At 46.2% G+C, this 19,657-nt stretch overlaps 1 protein-coding gene across 1 annotated transcript in view; it reads right to left on the bottom strand.

Annotated features, from left to right (window-relative positions):
* LOC4576272 (polycomb group protein Psc) overlaps positions 1-18,427 on the bottom strand; it is a 32,982-nt gene extending 14,555 nt beyond the window's left edge. Inside the window, exons 1-2 of the mRNA XM_001237807.3 lie at positions 15,936-18,427; positions 14,557-14,647 (exon numbers count right to left, since the gene is read on the bottom strand). Of these exons, the coding sequence (XP_001237808.3) occupies positions 14,557-14,647; positions 15,936-16,290 (446 nt within the window). The 5' untranslated portion in view covers positions 16,291-18,427. The remainder of the gene's footprint in view (positions 1-14,556; positions 14,648-15,935) is intronic.
* Between the last annotated feature and the right edge of the window lie 1,230 nt (positions 18,428-19,657).

Genomic DNA, 19,657 nt, shown 5'->3' with positions numbered 1-19,657 from the left:
TTAATCCACATCCCAGCCCCGTGCGTTACACAACTCAGTAAAGCGCATTACATGACCTCAAAATCCAGGCTTTTTGTTCAAAAAAGTAAATCCTTTTCTTTTGCAGTTTTTGGGAAGAGTAATAAAACCTCCCGAACAGAGGATATAAATTCCAATCTCCAACGCACCCGTCTGAAACAGACTTTACATGAGAAGGTCAGTCCAATTAAAAATGACCAGGATCAAGCCGATTCATTTTTATGACCACACACGCCAAGTATGGAAAAGGATGAGGGGTCACGAATTTCTTGCAAAGACACTCTCATTCCCTTTATTACCCTTAAGTGAGGATATTTTTGTTAAAGGAGGTTTTATTATTATTTTTTTAGCGAGTCAGACATTAAGAGTCAAATAACAACAACAATACTTCACACACACAAAAAACACCATAAGTCATAAAGCAATAATCTGACGTATGTTTAATGCGTTCCTTTTCGTGTGTTCTGATTAGTGATGGATAAAGTTGTGCAAAAATCTGGAGTTGACTCCGATCCGACTCTGAAAATTTCTGAACCTACTCTGGAAGGTTGATCCGCCCAGCATTATCCGGAGCCGTCCAGAATCGCCCGGAGTCGTCCGGAGTCGTCCGAAGTCGTCCGGAGTCGCCTGGAGTCGTCCCGAGTCATCCAGAGTTGCAGTCATTTGCAGTCATCTCGAGTCGGCCAGAGTTGGAGTCGTCCGGAGTTGAAGTCATCCGGAGTTGGAGTCGTCCGAAGTTGAAGTCGTCCGGAGTTGAAGTTGTCCAGAGTCATCCAGAGTCATCCAGAGTCATCCAGAGTCATCCAGAGTCATCCAGAGTCATCCAGAGTCATCCAGAGTCATCCAGAGTGATCCAGAGTCATCCGGAGTCATACAGAGTCATTCAGAGTCATCCAGAGTCATCCAGAGTCATACAGAGTCATCCAGAGTCATCCAGAGTCATCCAGAGTCATCCAGAGTCATCCAGAGTCATCCAGAGTCATCCAGAGTCATCCAGAGTCATCCAGAGTCATCCAGAGTCATCCAGAGTCATCCAGGGTCACCCGGAGTCACACGGGGTCGGAGCGGAACTAGTGGTTCCGATTTTCCCGGAGTCAGAATCTGAGTCACAATGGCCGGAATCTAATTGGAGTCGTCGCTACGCTTCAGAGAGCACACCGCTAGTTCCGATGCTCCCAAAACATGCAAATATTCAATATAAAAAAGCGATAGCAGTAAAACCCGACGTTGTTGGAGCGACTCTGGATTTACAACCGGTCACCGGTTAGGATCATCAACGATCGAGGCATAAATGCTTTAACCGCACAGCAAACCCCTTGCTGAGCGTGCGAGCACAGGCGAATCTCAAGCCACATGATGTGTTATTATGACCAAAACATGCCCATAAACACGCATACCAAAATGCCCTCCCCACCGTCAGCTCTGCGAGATCAAGTGATCGGTTATGATGAGCGGATTTGTGTGTGTGTGTGTGTGTGTGTGTGTGTGTGTGCGTGTTTTGTATTCCATTCTGCGAGGGTTGCGGTATGCCTACAGTCACAGAAATAGAATATAGAACGATGCTGCTGTCTAGGAGAGCGGAAATCGAATCCAAACACAAACTCCTAACCATATGGAACCAGCACAGAGCGCTGCGTTGGGTGGTGGTAAGCGTTTCGAGTGCTCCAAGTGTCTTGCAGGCGGCCACCATCAAGCTTCATGATCTTTTTTTGTTAACCAAAAGGCACCAGAAGGTATGGGTTTCGCACTAAAACGAGAGGGTTTAAGCTGCCCTTTTCCCCCAGCAAACGGCACCAACAGAGAGAAGAACCATTCGTTCACAATCCGTTCGTCGCCCAGCACCAGAAGGGCGCGCAGCAGAGGGTTGAGTTTTATTGATTTTTTGTCTGCAACCTACACCGGGGGGGTCTCGTCGGTCAGTCGGACGACGGTTGTTGGCTGCTGTCTCTAGACTAAGCAGGAGAAAGCGAGCGCGCGCCTGTACTCGGGTGCAGCAGCGCGCACAGCCAGTTTAACCATAAAATGCAATTGTGCATTGTGCACACCATCGTTCCACCTTTTCAAAGAGGTTTTTTTCTCTCCTAACAATCCCTAACTCCTTCCCAAACACAGAGAGAGTGACAGAAAGAGAGAGAGAAGAAGGGAGAGTCACACACTAACAAAACATTCCCAAAATAGTTCTCGTCGCTGGTGCACGGGGTCGGTCGCGTTTTGGGAAGGAATTCGCGAAAAGGGACGGGAGACGCAGCAAAAGATTGAGAATCGGGAGGTCACACCGTAAGAGAGAACGATAGTATGAGTGGAGGCAGGCGTAGATAGGCAAACTGCACAAATAAAACATTGAGAAAAAACAAGTGCACACAGGAAGCGGGAGACTCCGGCTCCGACGATTCGTTTTTGCAACCGTACAAACCGTGTGTTTTATGCCCGGCCCGGAATGAGGACGTCTCTTTTGGGCAGGGGAAGGATGGGGGCATTTTTCGTTGTTGTTGTTGTTGTTTCCGTCCGTTGTGTGTGTGTTTTTTTGTTGTTGTTCCCCAATCGCATCCCCAAAAAGAGAGAGAGAGAGAGAGAGTGGGAGCAAAGAGTTGAAGAGAAGGAGATTTGGATTTTCGATTTCATTTCCCCCGCGCGTCGGTTTCTAGGGGGATTTGCGAATGAAATCCAATAGAGAGAGCCCAGCGTGGGCAGGACGTTGAAGGGGCATTGGAGGTAGAAACTCGAACCTCTCGGACAAGAGAGATGAAGGTAATCCGCAAAATGTCGATGGGCGAGTTGCTATGGCGCGCGCGCGGAAGGGTTTTTGGGGAAGAGACAGAATCGGAATCGTATTGCGGGCGCAATTGAAACATGATTATGCTCTCTGGACTCTGTGCCACAGTGCCTCCGATACTGATGGCTATTACCCCTTCTCACGGCAGCACCAGCATCACACTGCAAAACTTCCTCCGGGTTCTTCGTGTCTCCTGTCCTTGGGTCCGCCCGTGTGACGACGATTGGTGAAAGAGCATCATCCGCATTTCGTTTCGGTATTTTCGATGTTAATTTTTCCGTTTTGCCCTGGACCCCTTCTCCCCACACAGTGCACACCAGAGTGAATGTGTGTGTGTGTGTGTGTGTGTGTGTTTGGCCGCATCCGATCCGGATGGATGTGCGATTTCCGATGCGATTAAAGTGCAACGGTGGAACACAAGCGACGAACGCGGCTGGCTGTGCCTTTCAATGAAACCGGATAAAACCGGACAAACTGGAGGCCTTCGGGGCGCGACACACACACACACGTTGAACCTATCACCCGACAAACACGGTGACCAAAAAAGCAGGCACTCTCCTCCTCACACGCTGGGGAGTCTATTGGCAGGACTCGCTCAACCAATCAGCTCTTCAAGCCCTTCCGCTCCGTTCCGTCCATGCATGGGACCCCAAAGCATCATGTTGTCCTCCACCTCCACATCAGCACCAGGCAGGCAGGCACGGGATGAAATTTAAGGACGAATCAGTAGTCGCACTTTTTTTGTTTTGCTATTTTTCTGTTGGCCTGTTTTAAAACATAATCTTGTGTTTTGAGTTTTGCTTTCGCTCTGTGGAGGACACACACAAAAAAATGAAGAAAAATAACCCAAATAACCGGGCGGTCTCTGTCTGCCCGCCACCCCCCCTGAATTTGCTCAAAATGTCGAAAGCGCAACAAGGCAATTTTCAAACAGGCGCTGATCGCGGAAAAGCCAAATGGAAAGAAATAAACAAAACGAAACAACAACAAAAAAACTTTGGGCACCAAACCCCATTGGGGACTATTTATGTATGTTCATCATAACACACAGGGAATATTTCAGCAGGATATTAATAATGGAGGCAGGCTGGCTGCGTACCGAACTACAACACGCCGACTGTTTCATTATGATTACGTGGTGATGTGTGTTTGTTGGCGCTTTTTTCGCTCACTCACTGTTGCCATTTTTTTTTTTGTATTTTTTCGACCCTTCATTTAGGATGAAATTGGGAAGCCAAAAATTGCTTTTTTGACTAAAAAAGAAAATACACAAGCTGCTGCTCTTCTCCACACACCAAAAAAAAGCGCCAGTCGAGTGTGATTTTTCATATCCCTCAAACACTGGAAAAGCCCTGTCAAAAATGAACCACTTTCAATCAATCGGTGAGCTGCTGTTTTTGTCCTTCTTTTAGTTTTCCACATCAAAAAAGATGCAGACGCGGTGCATACAAAAAAAACAACAACGGACACACCAAAATCCATCCACGGCGGCGCAAGAGCTGGGGCGGAAAAACGGAACTTACTTACTACCTCTCTTCGACGGAATTCGATGAAGGGATCATGATTAATGCATGATTGAATGAGTTGTCAACTTTGGCATCCCTTTCCTACCTACTTTTGCTGCTGCACAGAGCACAACACAAAGCCACAAACTCTTTCCAAGGGGTCTTAAAGGGATCTGGCAATGTGTTTTTTGCCAAATGCACCGTTTTTGGTGTGGTAGTGCAAACCCTGTGACCCCACGGGACGCAAGCATTTTTGAATGAATTCAATTTGCTTTTGTCAAAACCGTTTGTCTCTGCCCGTGTGTGTGTGCCTTATGGTTTGAGAAGGGCTAGTAGAGCAAGACCCCTTGGCTTTCTGGTGACCTCACTAATCGAGAGTCCTCCGGTACACGCGGGTCTTAATCTTTCTTGCCCGACGGAAGGGCTTCTTTTCGAAGCAACCCCTTTTTGGGATTCATTTACATTCCGAGGCGAAGAGACTTACGAGTTCTTACACACTTGGATGTGTGTATGTGTGTGTGTGTGAGTAAAAAGGAACGTGTTTTTATGGTTTATTCATAAATATAGCGCAAAGCGGAGCGTTCACAGCTCATTTTAGGCCAGTTAATTATTTTAATCCGTCCGGGCGATGGCGTTTCTGGGTGCCCTAACATTTGTCAGCTCATAATTCATTTCACTCTTTCGTCATCCAATTAATAGGGCGGGTAGGATTTGGCTTAAATTCCACGCTGCGTTGAGGTATGAAGAATCCGCGCACGTAATTGATTTGGAGGAAGTTCAAACAAATCTGCTTTTATTTACAAAATATTTGCTATTTAAATACGATGGAACGAGCCATAAAGGATAAAACAGATTTGGCGACATTAGCACGTCCATAACGTATGGGAATGATTAAAAATCTTTTTAGGAAATACTTCCATTAGCAGTTTTTGTAAGTAATTAATTAGTTTTTGTTAATAAATTATGGATTTGGAAATATTTCTTCAAATCTTAAATTGATTATCTTTATTTATCTATCAACCTATTTAAAAAAAAAATATGTTCAAGTTATAAGATATAGTTATTAATGGGACATTTTGAAATGTTATTTTCTAATTTTTCCAATTCCTTTTTTCTTAATTTTCTCCATCCATTAAACCCACCAAGAAAGCATTTGTTAATTTTTAATTCCTTTCTGTGCCACAAAACAAAAGAAGAACAAAAAACAACCCCTCCTCCCATAAGCTGGGACAACCTTCCGTACTTGGAGAGTGTAGCGGCCAACCTCTGGCCATGCGTATCGGGCGGGTCTCGATCGGTCCAGAGGCCGATCGATTGACAAATGTTTGTCGTCCTACACACACACACACACACACACACACACACACACACACACACACACACACACACACACACACACACACACACACACAGGCGCAAATGGTTTGCTCGTTCCGCTGCGGTGGCGACGCGCACAGCTGGAAAAGGGCACGAGGAAAAGGTCTCCTCGCCGCCGCCGCCGCCTGGGAGTAGAGTAGTAGAGGCGAGAGGAGGTGCGGTGCACACAACAACCCTCGACACACCGGTTCAAGAGGAACAAAAAAACTTCAAGGGAGAGAGTGAGAGAGAGAGAGAGAGAGAGAGAGTAAAAACAATATTCGATCTACTGATCGTACAGAGCAAGCGAACCAGAGCAAGAAAGAGCGATCGTCAAGGGCTGTCGGCTGACAATCAGTGGAAGAAACCTCACGAGAACAGGGAAGAAGCACAGAAATCTTGTACGGGGTCTGTGTGTAAATGTGAGTGTGCACGTGTGTGACACATCTCACCCAGCCAACACAACACAGCACACTAATGCAAGCAGCAAGACCGGGCTAAAGGTTCGTTAAAAGCGCGATTTTTATCGCGTCTTCTTTTGTTCGGGGTTCGTCGTTTCCTTCGTTTCGGTCCCTTTTTTTTCTCTCAAATTTAAGGACAAAAACACAGACTTCTTATGCGCTTCTGTTCTGTTCTGTTGTTGCTATACACATACACATCTGACACAACAGTCAGCTACTGTGAGCACAGGCACAACATGCCACAGCGAGCATAACGAGCCAAGAAGAACCAAAAAGGGCAGATACAACACAATACAGACGGCTGCTAAGGGGGATCTCGACTGCTTTTGATCGTTTGGCGCAAAATTAAGTCACATATCTAGGCAGGAGCTAGAAATGGGATGAAAATTAAGGAAAACTATTTTTCCCCACTCCCTTTGCTGCTGCTACACAATCGAAACGCAAAAAGTTATTAATTATTTCTAAGCAAACGACGTAGCGGTGTGGTAAGGAACGATCGCATTTGTCTTTTAATTTTTTACATATGCCACATTTAATCACGTTTCAACACCACACACACACACACAGACAGCGTCCCGGTTTATTTCAATTCCGTTAACTAAAGCCCGACCCTCAACAACACATATTTGTTCAGGAGGAATTTATGTGTGTGTGTTTGTTCCGTTCCCGTTGATGGAAAAGCGCCCGTGGTGCTCGATTTTAGTTTTCGCTTATGTATTTTTCCCGATCCCGGCTCACTTTTATTTACCACACCCCACACCCGGACCTGTCAAATGCCGTGGTCCTGGCCCGATTTTGACATCCCTTCGCTTTTTGCCCTTCTCAAGAGAAAGAGAGAGAGAGAGAAAGAGAGAGAGAGAGAACACAGAGCGGCAGCAAAACCATTATATGCAGGGAGCATAATAGCAATGATAATGATGGAATACACACGCACGCACACACATACACCTTTACAACCTTTCCAGAATAGGGCATAAACAACCCGATGTTTAAGCCGGCTAGACACGTGATTGAAGAGGAAAGGAAAGGCAGCACACCAGCGTCACCTTCTCTCTTTCTCATTCATCCTACAGTGCGCCCCCCTGTTTATGTGTAGTAAAAGGCGGTATATTTTTGCAATTTATTTCACTTCATGATGGAAGAAGATTTGGTTCCCCCCTCCCCCCTCGTGTGCTCGCATAACTACCCTTTCCTTCCCTTCTTCCACAGTTGATGATGGCGGTATGGGGTATTAACCAGATGAGGAATTCTGTTTTTGACAGTTTTTGCGTTTTTGCCTGAGAAGGTTGTTCCGGCGGGATTGCACAGAAAAGATTCCGGCGGGCTTGCACAATTGTAACCACCCGTGTTGCGTCCCTGTCTTCCCTTCCACGGCTCTACAATTGCTGTTGAATGTGTTTACAACATAATATTCAACGAGCGTGCTCTGCACCTTTGTGAGCAAGCAGTAGGGACAGAAGCACACAAAAATAGGACGAAATAAAGGCTTGCCTAGTAGGCGATATGGCCGTCGTTAGTAAGCACAACCGGTCTGCGGAGGTTAGTGTTTGGCTAAGGCGTTGTTTGGCGGTGGATTTCAATTTTCTGACCACTACGCCACTATCTGCCTTTTGGTGGAGTTTGTATGTTTGTATGCGGAAGGAAGCAAGCATTCGACTTCAAAAAAAAACCATTCCCCCGATTGAACATAGAACAACCCCACACTGCTGTTGATTTGACTTCTTCTGGTGGTGGGATAGTGGAGATTCCTTTTGTTTAGCGAGACACACACGCATACACCAACAGACACACGTTTTAGGGAGACACGACGCCAAAGGTTCGCGAGAAAAACAGGAAACGCCACAAAAACAGGACATAAAATGGACCCCCGATTTTTTTTGTTACGTGTGTTTGGTCAAACAGACGGGGAAAAAACAAGAGCCACACACCGAGACAAGACAAAGTCCAGCAGAGTACTCCTCTTCACGCCACACGACGAACTAGGGATGGAGAGTTTTTTCCGGTCTTTTTCGGCAAGGGTGCAGGATTTTGTTGTTTCTTTGGATTCCAAGGACCAAAAACAAGTTTGAGGAGTCTCGGCTGGAACCACCGCACTGTCCGCGGTTGTGGACTCACATGCCGCCGTTCCTGGGAAGGCTAACTCTCCAGAAGTCCAGCGCCGTGTCTGTACGCTGTACTAGTCAACCCCGATCGACGTAAGACTTAAGCTGCTGGCTAAAAGACACCGAACTCCAGGGTTCGGTGCGATTCCCCCAAAATTCCTCCTACTGGACCGACTCCTGTGTCCCCGTTATGTGTCCCCTACCACAGCGGTGTGAGTAGGGATTAGATAAGTCCAGTAGAAAACTGTTCCGACTTCTCTTCAGGGTTCAGGCCGGAGCGGTTACGAAAGCAAGAAAATACAAGCAAAAAAAAGGCGAATATATGGCATATCCTCTCTTCCCATATATACATCATCCCAGTTGCCCCCCGTTATACGCCTTATGTACGCCTGGAAGGAATATTAGGTAAGCGAGCGAAACAGACGACGAGCTGGAACTTGCATTGCAATAAAAAAAAACCTACAGAAAAGGCATTGAAAGGGAGAAAGGCATTGAAATGCTCTCCAAACGGAGCTCTTGGTCGAACAAACATGACACACGTACCATATCTTCCCGTGCCCGGAAAGGCGGCCGAAAGAAGCACGGGGGAATTGGGCTCGTAAAACGGAAGAATGATGAAGTATTGAAATGTAAGAAAAATTGTTCTTCCCCCTGTTTCCCCCGGAACCTATCCGTATGCCTATTATCAGTTCTTCCGGCCGGTCGGAGATCCCTGTCTTATTGGCCCGGGGTTGCTTTTTTTTTTTGGGTTGTTGTTGCTACTCCGCTCTGCCTCTACTGCCCAAAACGTAAGGTAAGAAGAATTTCAGTACGAAAAATGAAACCCCTGTGCGTGGTGGTGCTCGAGACGATGTTGAAAGTGCGCGCCTCTCGCACAAGGGTGATTTTGTAGATTATTTTCGCTCATAATTCCTTTGCAGTTGCGGCGAATTGCGAAGCGAAGCGAGAAAAAAACCCCCTGAAGCCTTAATCCTTGTCAGAATGTCGGACCGGATGCAACACACTGACTCCTCTTAACGCCACGCACACACACATACCCTTCATTGGGCAGTAAGTTTTTTGTGTTGGTTTTCTTGCTTGTAACTTTAACGTAACACGAACGAGAAGGACCAGAGGCAGATAAGTATTACGCCATTGCCATAGACGACGGGAAAACCGCACCGCAAAAAGGCCATTAGAATGGTATGGATATTTTAAGCTTAGTTCCTTTCCTGACAAAGGTTTAAGGGTTGGCAGGGAGGGGGGAATAATATACAGTTCCAGAATTGCATTTTAACCTGAGGTTAATAAAAATATGGCGGTTAAAAGCCTACTTCTGAGGTATGCGCCACCATCCCCAAGGGTACGATTTTGCTCGCATGAGTGTGTGGAGTGTGGTGGTAGAAGGTGGAATGTGGATATAATATTTGGTACAGTAGGCTTAAACTTTTCCGTGGTCATACTTATATATTTCGAGTTGGTCAATTGGGGTGAAGTTGTGTTGAGAATTGTGCATACAAATGGTTGTTAAAATGAGAGCGAAATTTCTTTTCATCGTGAGAAAGTGGTCCCAAAGGAATAATTGATAATACAGACACATCATTCTTCTTTTATGTCTTCTTTTTAAGCATACACACACCTATGACATTAAATGTAATAAGCCCGTCTTGTAAGCACAAACAGCAACTCAAAACTGATATGAATTGTGTTTATCACTGCATATTTGTAGGCAAATTAAGTTTGAGGTTTTATTGGTTCCAGCGGGATTTCGATCCGGTACCTTACATGTGATAGACCAAGCGCTTGACACGATGCTGTGGAAGCACGTTGGCTTACCTCCGCTAAATTGCATTATGTACAAACGGTTGGAGTTGTGCAATAGCTTTAAACAATACTTTTTGAAACTTTTTAGTAGAATTTCACAGTGTTTATGTAACTAAAATGATTATTATATATCACTTAAAAATAATAAAGTATCTCTAGGGAAAATCACGTACGGATCTGCAGCTTAGAGAGTATTTGAAAAACTGCTATCGACCAACCAAGAACAAAAGTGTCAAAATGACATGTCTTCGACGGCAGAATCAAATATTTGCTGTGTACTATACTTGAATAATTCCGTTACTAGGAGACAAAATCTCATACACAGTTTAGAGAAATTGTTCTCGGAGAGACATCTTTATTCGAAACAACCATTTGAAAATTCATATCAGACAAACAATTCATCTCGGAGAGAGTAAATATTAGAAGGAAATGTTTTCATTTGAATACCTTCATGCATATATGTTTATCACCCCCATTCAGACAAAGTAATTAAAAGCAAGCAAATTTATTACAAATGTTACAGATAAACCTCACCACTATTTGCAGCATCAACATACACCGATCCCAGACACTCGATTTGTGTGTGTGTGTTCTCTTAACCAAATTCCCATTCCCGTTGACCAAATAGTATCCCACCCACCAAAAAAAACCGAGCGCCCAGAAAAACCTGGAACGACCTGGTCACAAGTTGGTGCAATACCGAAAATGAAAATGAATTGTTCCGCAACTGGAAAAACTCAAGTGCCAGCAGCAGCAGCAGCAGCAGCAGCAGAAGGAAACGAGGCGAACATTGGAGAGTTTGGTTGGAGTGGTGCTGCAAGTGTCTTGTGCAGTGGTGTTATTAATTGCTGCAATGCTTCAACCGGTTCGCACTCGCACACACATATTTTGGCATAGCTTGAGAGCGGTCGTCTGGAGGACACCGTCTCTTTCTGGCAGCCATCTCCGAATGCTCCGAATGCTAGCTAAAAGTTGTTGTTTTTTTTTCGGAAGAAAAGTTTAGGAATTTACGACACTCGGTGCAGTTAAGCATAACAAGTTTTGTGCTTTTCTGCTTTTCGGGTATCAGTTTTTTCCCAACCATCCAGACACGTACAAGTACAAATTGCAAAACGGACCAGCCACATGGAACACCTTTCCACGTTGCACAACGCAGAACCTTGGTTCACCAATACAGAGCATTTTACATTTCAAAGCCCTTTAGCTCATCTCATTATAAAGGATGAAAGTGTGAACGAAAGCGGATCTGCTGGGAGAATAATGGAATGGAGAGTATTCGGCAACAGTTATTATCATTCTGCAATACCGTCCTTCCCCCAACTCTTTATACAAAATAGCCTTATCGATTACTACCAGCAACAGCGGCATCATCAGCAGCAGCAGTAGCAGCATCAGCACCAGAAGCGGATATCGACAAAGGTGTCATAATTAAGCGCGCGCGCGCGCGCCAATAATAGACGGGATAGGAAGGAGGGAAGCCGTCGGCGCCCTCAAGGGCAAAAGGGCTCATCATCGGGGTGACATTCGCGCGCATCCAATGCATTCCATTTCCCGCTGCACTGGCCCCATGCCACCAAGAATGCCACCGCCACCGAGATTGGCGTCGACGTTCGCGTCAGTGACAGCGCCCCGGGTATGGTCGTCCATCGGTCGGGAGCCTACAGTTGGGCCCCGTCCTCGGTCCTCGGAGCGACGGGTGGATCGATGAAATGTTTGGCGATATGTTGTGTGTATCCCTTCCACACTACCTGTTCCTTTTGGCTCCAGTGGCTCTCGTCATCATCAGCCCGGCCCGGCTGGCTCGAGGTATGGAAATTATGATTCGGTATTTTTGTCCATGTTGCTCGTTTTCAACATCATCTGCTCCATTATTAATTCTTAATTAAGTGCTTAAACTCTCACACTCACGGCCCGATTTCGGTGGCCATTGTGTGTGTGTGTGGTGTGCGAAAAAGTCCCCGCTTTGATGGACGCACGGTGAGTTACAAGGTGGACAAAATAAAGGGCTTTAAGGGATGATTTATAAAGACTTGATATTTCTTAACACAATAATATAAAATGACCATCAACCAGAGAGTAATTACATATTAAAATGAGTTTACAAAAATGATACAAAAATTATTAGTTATTCTTAAATAAATCCACAAAAAACAACCTTACACATACCCACAGTGCATTTGCCTGATAGTATAATGAATACAAAAACAGTCCTGAAAAGGGAATCCGAGGGGGTGGAGAGGGCAAATTGTTGCCCTGGTCGGCTCAATTATGGCTCACAATTGTGTGGGTTTTAAATTTAAATCGTATCGTGAAATTGTATTATTGTTTAATTCAATTCCCATTTCAGCAAACACAACCAGCGCAAAGGGGAGGCAGTGTGTGTGTGTGTGTAAAATTCCACCCAAAATTCCTGTTTCGTTCAAACAGGAGTTTTGTTGTCCCCCTGTTTTCCCTTTGAAGAACACACTTGCCAGATTTATGAATTTATTAGCCAGAACCCATATTATTACAACATTTGCGATTGCACAAGCCGCCCAGGTGGACGTAATGTTTCACCTCCACTCCACTCCAAACCTATGTTGATGTATGTGTTTCTTTTCTTAAAAACGTTTCACACTTCCCCCCCTGAAGGGCAGTGAAAAGGAGGTGTGTGGAAGTGCCGAAACAACCTAACTAACAAACGTCTTCATACATTCCGGCGAGGCCCAATCCTACGCGCGAGACCGCGCAATGTACCGAAAAAATAGAACAACACCACCACGTGTGTGTGTACCCATGTAGCCAGCCCGTAAGGGTCTCCTTTTCTTGTCTTGCCATAAAATGCAGCCTTTGCCACGGATCGTAAAGCCCACTCCTCCAATACCCTTCGCCAAATTGGTGTGCCGCCAGCAGAAAAACACTCCCGCCCCGCCGTAAAGTCATAAAACCGGGCGGTACACACGAACGCTGAAGTCACACAAAACAACACAAGCAGACGGAAAAATGTCCCACAAACACACACACACACACGCGCCGTTTGTGGCACACCGAGAAAGAGGCGCGAAAAGCAACACACACACAACGGGCGGGCGCGTTGTTTGGTCGCGCAAGGGCCGAAGAAGGTGTCACGCGGGCGGGTGTTTCTTTTCCCTTTGAAGTCGCAGCCCCCGCGGAACGACGACGGCTTCTCGGGGCCGAAGAAAATGCCGAAGAAAATCGGGAAAAACACGCAATGCTGCAGAGGAAGCGGGGCACGGAACACTGGAACTGTCCCTAAGGATCCTGTCAGCACTTTTTCGAGTGTTTTCGTGTGGAAGGAAAAAAAAAGGAAGCCCGGGAGACAAGGCACACTCTAAGCGACAAGCGGAGAAGAAACGGTGGAAACGATGAAGACCGAGACAGCTGTAAAATCTGCCCAAAAATGGAAACACCCGGCAACGCAGGGGGAACTGACACAGAGAGCACGAGAGAGCAGCAGCAGCATTCCGAGGTTTGTTTGTTCCGAGAGCATCGCGCTACGTGTTGTTTGTCACGGAAGCGTATCCGGGTGTGAAACCTCCACCAACGCGCTCCCTCTCGAAAGATCCACCATTACACTTTTGTTTTAAGGTATGCAGTTTGGTGCAGTGTGTAGGATGCTTTCAGGGGTGTATTATTTCAAGGCGAGTGAGAAATGTGGCGTACCAATAAACATAAAACAACATATTTTAGCCATTGTAAGTTAAGGAATTTCAAATATGACTCCCTGGGAGAAATAAAGCAATTGATTTAAAAAGTTTTTTAATCATAATTGGTATAAAGTATATAAGGAAATGTATAAGCAAAAGAAACGATATTCTAACACATGTAAAGACACAACACCAACACAATACGAACCACATTATAACAAGAACGACGACCAATAATAATGAAACGACTTAAACAATTTGAAGAAATGAAAAACAGAAGATGATAAACAATGCAATAAAAGCGTAAATGAAATTTAAAAAAAAAACACACACACACACAACGTAAATTGCTTTCATTGAGAAGCACACAAAATTCCACCCTAATGCATTCGCTTCCCCATAAAACTTTCAAATAAGCTAATATAAATTTAAATTAAATTAAATCACACACTCGTGTGCAACAAGAATTGATTGGGTCAGTTCGCCGGCGTTTCGCCGACTGGTTTAATCAGCTTCGCTTCACAACGTGCTATCATTATCATCACCATCATCATCATCATCAACATCGCCATCATCATTATTTTTGTTATTATTGCCAATCGTTGCCAAAAACGGAAATGTTCAAATTTAATTCATCGAAAGGCGTCCGTGTACGTGCTCGGCACGCATGCACGCACGCACGCACAGCTGCTTGTGCACGGGAGAGAGCGTGTGGGAGGGGTGGTTGTGTGGTATTATTATGCTTTCATCCTAAATAATTAAAAGCAGCTCACACCGCCGGGTGGTGTTTTCGCGTGAATTTGGAAGAAAATTATTGTGGAAAGCTGAATGACTAAAACAAAACAAAAAAAAAACAAAAAGGAAGAAATGAAGCCATATGTTTATACTCACTTGATGTTGGGTTTCGCCTTGTTGATCATCATTTCGCACTGGGGGCAGTACTGTTCCGTGCGCAAGTGCTTCATAATGCAGCTGTGGCAAACTGCGGCAGCAGCGTTGTCAAACGTAGGGCGAGGCGAGGAGTAGCATACCCCAAGGAGCAGGGAAGAGAAGCAAAAAAAAACACAGACAGAGTTGATTAGCGTTAGTGTACTGAGAGAAATAGAGAGATGGACGTGGGGAAGAGTAATCGAAGGAACCAAAGTATGGCGAAGCACACACACTGCAGCAGCTCCACACAACACTGTAAACATTAATAACGCACCAAGTTTATTTTGCTCCAAAACACACACACACGTACAGAGACTGCGATGCAACACATTCCTTCCATTAATTCATTCGGCAGTGCAATGATGCCGTTTCATGTCCCCCCCCCCCCCCCCCTCTGCTTCTCCACCTTTATGATGGTTTTCTACGTCATCCTAATTAGAAGCCTACCAATTACGCTGTGAATGGTGAGGGAGAGAGAGAGAGAGGTCCATCTTCATAAAACCTATCATCATCGTCGTCGTCATCATCATCATTCACCTAGCCCAGCTGTCATGCCGAAAAATGTGTCATCCCGTAAAATGACAGATGGTGGTGGATGAAGGTCGAAAAAGGGAAGAGGGGAGAGCCGTCATCATTTTTCGTCTATTCCGGGACCGTTCCCCTGTCCCTCTCTCACGCTCTCCACTCGGATGTTGTTAGTTGGTTGGTAGTTGATAGTGTTTTAGTTGTGTGGTTACCCGTGCAAAGCCCGTCGACCCATTCCAGGAAAGGTTTCTATTACTTTTGTTTTGGTTGTGTGTTTGTGTATGTGTGTTTTATGTCTCTTTGTTGCACTCTGTATGGGTATGGGTGCGATGGTGATGGGCAGAGCGGAACTTCTAAGCCCAAAATGCGTTTCTCGTGCTCTCTCTCTCTCCCTCCACACACCTTCCACGTTTCTATTCAGTGCGTGTGTTAGCGGTTTGTGTGACATGACGTGAGTTCGCTTCCCGCTGCTGCTGCTACTGCCGCTGCTGTATTGTAAACAAACGCGCGCTCGAGCTGTCAACTCGATTCCGCTGACAGTTGCCGGTTGGAACACAAACACACACAGACAGACAGAGACCGCGCTCACAACGCTCGCTTACTTTGTGTCTGCTCGACTGTTGGTTGTGTACCTTGGTGGTGTGCGGTGGTGGTGTGGGACGTTTGAACTGATTTTGCTCTTGTGTAGCTGCGTGTGTGTGTGTGTGTGTGGCTCGATAGGTTGTTTATTACGGTAGCGCGCGCGGAAATCAAATCCCGCTCAAGCGTATCTAATTGGAAAGAGTTTGGCGGGGAGAACTGCACAGCATACTTACAGGAATGCAAACACTCGACGATCGTGGTCGCATCGATCAGATAGCCCTTGCACAGGTGGCAGGTGATGCACGGGTGGACCGAGCCGAGCTTGACCCGGCTCGGCCGGTACGGCGACAGTGGCCCCGCGCTGCCAAACATTGCCTTCGCTGTGACGTCATCGGCGTTTGCTGCCGTCGCCGTGGAGATGCTGATTGTCAGTGAGGGTGGCGGTGGTGCCGTCGTATCGGTGGTGTTGGTGGTATCGGCCACCGCGGGTGGTGGTGGCGGCACGGAGGACACCTTCGCCGGCGTTCCCTCGCTGGCCATTTCCGTGCTGGCGCCCGACAGGACGTCGTTGTGCAGCAGGAGTACCATTGGTGACAGTGGGGTGAGTTATGTGTGTGTGTGTGTGTAGTTAGGTTAACGGGAAATTGTGTGATATGGTGTGTATGGGGGGGATGGGGGTATGATATTGCTTTTTAATCCTTTCGAAATTGACAACGAACGTCGATGGTCGCCGGCAGCATGTTGAATGGAGGGGGGTTGGTTTTTCTCCCTCCGTTTTCACACCCACACTCTCACTCGCTTCTTGAACTTTTAATCCAAAACACGACAGCGATGACGACGACGTCAACGGTGGTGAGATTTCACTCGATTTTCCATACACACACACTTACTTACACGTTGGGCACTGTTTGCCCTCGTTTGAGGAGCCCAGCAGAAATTGCAGTGCAAGAAGAAGCGGAAGACAGAAAACAATCACTTCTTCTCACAATTTTTGTTTTCTTTTTTTCGCATTAGCTGTTTACAGCTAATTTCTTCCGTTTTTCACCACACACTCAAACTGACACACACTTTCTTTAGCACATTTCCAATGCTGCTTTTTAACAGCTCACTCCACAGGGCTTGCTTCGTGTGCGCCGTACACTTAATATGCCTTTTCTTTTCCCAGCCTCAGCGGGAACAATACAGCTTTTTTGTTATTCTTTTTTCCACTTCCAATTTTGCTTCTTTTCTTTGCTTACACATACAACTGTGTGTGTGCGAGTGAGTGTATTTACACTTCACTTTCCCACAGCACGTTTCCTTCGCTGCTGCTGCACAAGCTTCAAATGCAGGCACACATTTCTTCTTTCTCGAATGCAATTTATCATCTTTTTGCACTTAACTACATGCGCGCAAACACACACTCACACACACGCACAACGTACTGAGGTTTGCGAAGGCCACGCACACGCACGCACACACCGACTCTCGGGGACGCTAAAACCACCGTTGCTATGTGTGTATAGTGTGGTGCAGCGCCGACTTTGGTTGAACTGTGCGCGCACATATACACACACACACCCAAACTTAAGCACACAGGCGCACAGGGCAAGGTAGCTATGTGTGTGTGTGTAGTGAAAACACTTTAAAATTGGAATATTCACCTCACCAGCACGATTTCACTTATTCCTTTCTGTGTGCGAAACAGGCTTACAAGACACTTGCTTTTTATATTGCTTTTCTTTGTAAATTCACGTTCACTATTTGATCGCTTTTTTTCTGCACACACAACCTTACGTTTCACCTAAAACACACGCCGATTGCGCGCGCGCATTTGTCGCACACGGCCGCTCACTTACACCAGCTTAGCGCACCAGCGTGTAAGATCGTACACGACGAACCACACAACCGGCTCAAGGTAGGGTTGTGTAGGAAAAAAAAACACGCACCAACACAAGCTTATTTCTGATCGTGTGGAGTTGCTGCTTCTTGTTGTTTTGCTCTGCCGCTGTTTGCCGCACACACTGTAGAGGGCGCTAGCTGTTATACCGATATTGTGTTAGGAAGCGCACACTCTTTCTCTCTCTGGCACACACATACAGTTAAGTTTGCGCGAATTTGCCAATACACTGTTGAGCTGCGGGTAGAAGCTCTCACTTAGCCCACCGAACAACGCACGTCCGAACAGCACGGCAGTTCCCGTAACTCTGACCGGTTCTTATTCGTTTGCTCGCTGCCAAGCCGTCGAATGTGGGCCCATCGATGTATGGGTGTACCGTGCCGCGCGCAAGTATATAGCACATACAGCGCTCACGCTGGCAGCTCGGCCGGTACTCACCACTATTTACCGCGCTGGGCGCTCTATGTTCGGTGAGTTTCGGTTACCCAGCGGACAAGCCGCGAACGGACGGCGCACGAATTGGAACGACGCAACAAGAGGGCCCACTGCTTGCTGCTGCTTTACGGTGTCGGGATGTATTTACGCACTGGCAGTGATCACATTGAACTGACCTTTCCTGCTTACGATGTGATAGCTTTCTACTAAAAGTACTCTTTTTCTATTTTGTCACTGAAATTTGTTCACTCTACTTAGAGCGGTCTCTTGCACTGGTTATGTATTGCAACAACGAAACTATACTCCTTTTAGGTCTAATTATTCCTTTGCTTCTGCTTCAAAGACAGTTGGAGAGCTCCGTGTGCGACCGACTCGATCGAAGCCATCAGGAAAACTGATACGTTTTTAGCAAACTATGTACATCGCACCGGGAACGTAACTCCAGCAAATACACACATATACAGCTATCGTCAGTGCACTGCACGCGTCATCACCTTCCCTTCCTTCTTTCACACACCGGCTCTGCCTGCACTCACTCGCCAGTGCTCACGTTTTCTAAAACGTTCATATTTATTATTCCATCAGCAGTGCGAGTTCAAGCCGCGCTCCACGTGTGAGAGTGAAAGAAAAAGAGAGCTTCCTTGCTCTCTCTCCGACACACACTCTCTAGCATGCGCCGCTGTGTTGCTGCACTCCAGCACCCGAGTATATAATGGTACGGGCAAATATAAGTGCTCTCTTGGGGATGCTTACCCCTTGCTGGCCCTTCTATCGCCCTTCCGTCTACCCTTTTCATTCCCTTAAAAACGAACTCATATGACATACGCACTCACCGTGCACAGCTTTATGTACAGCCACGCGTGGTACTCGCATTTGTGCTCGCATTTCGGATACATAAATGGAAGCATCTCACTCAGCAGTTTGCAGTGTAAATATGTAGCTACAACCACCAGTGGCAAACGCAAAAGGCTCCCGCGAGTGCCTGCCGGTTGTCTATATATAGCAAATGTGCATCCGTATGTGTGAGAGGGAGTGAGTAAGAGAGAGAGAGGGAGCGAAAGAGGGGTTCAACATTATAATAAATTAGAAACAGTTGGAATAGCATTTTTTTTTTGTAAATTCGCTTTTGCTTCCACACGGCAGCCGAGAAACGAGGAACTGAGCGTGCGGACGGGCGAGCTGAGCTGAGTGACGGTGGCACATGGGCCACCGGGTCGGTACGGCTTTAAATGTTGGGTACGATTTTCTTTTTTCACTCGCTGCGTGTTGGTTCGCTCCGCATTTTGGGGCCGAACTGTTTCAAGCATATTTATGACTCGTTTGTTTGTGTGTTTGTATGTGTTTATTTTATTTTTTTCTCTCCCTTCTTTGTCGGCACCCCGTGCGCGCAGTATCGATAAGCTTGTCATTTGGATCATTTATTTTAAGTCTATGTACTCGTTAGCGCTGTTATCTTGCTGCTGCTACCTCCCCCGGGGGCAGGGCACATGCTACATTGTATTGTAAACAGTTTGCTATTTGTTTAATCGAGTGTACCGATAGATAATACCCACACGCCGCTACTCAGCTCCTCCTTGTCCTGCTACTCCACCCTACTGCACTTTGTAATGTAATTTGATTCGTTCGCTCATTAGCAATGAA

Source organism: Anopheles gambiae, chromosome 2, assembly GCF_943734735.2.
Source record: "Anopheles gambiae chromosome 2, idAnoGambNW_F1_1, whole genome shotgun sequence".
NCBI classification, from domain to species: Eukaryota; Metazoa; Arthropoda; class Insecta; order Diptera; family Culicidae; genus Anopheles; species Anopheles gambiae.
The sequence above is the reverse complement of the archived record's forward strand: the minus strand, read 5'-3'. Positions and strand labels throughout refer to the sequence as shown.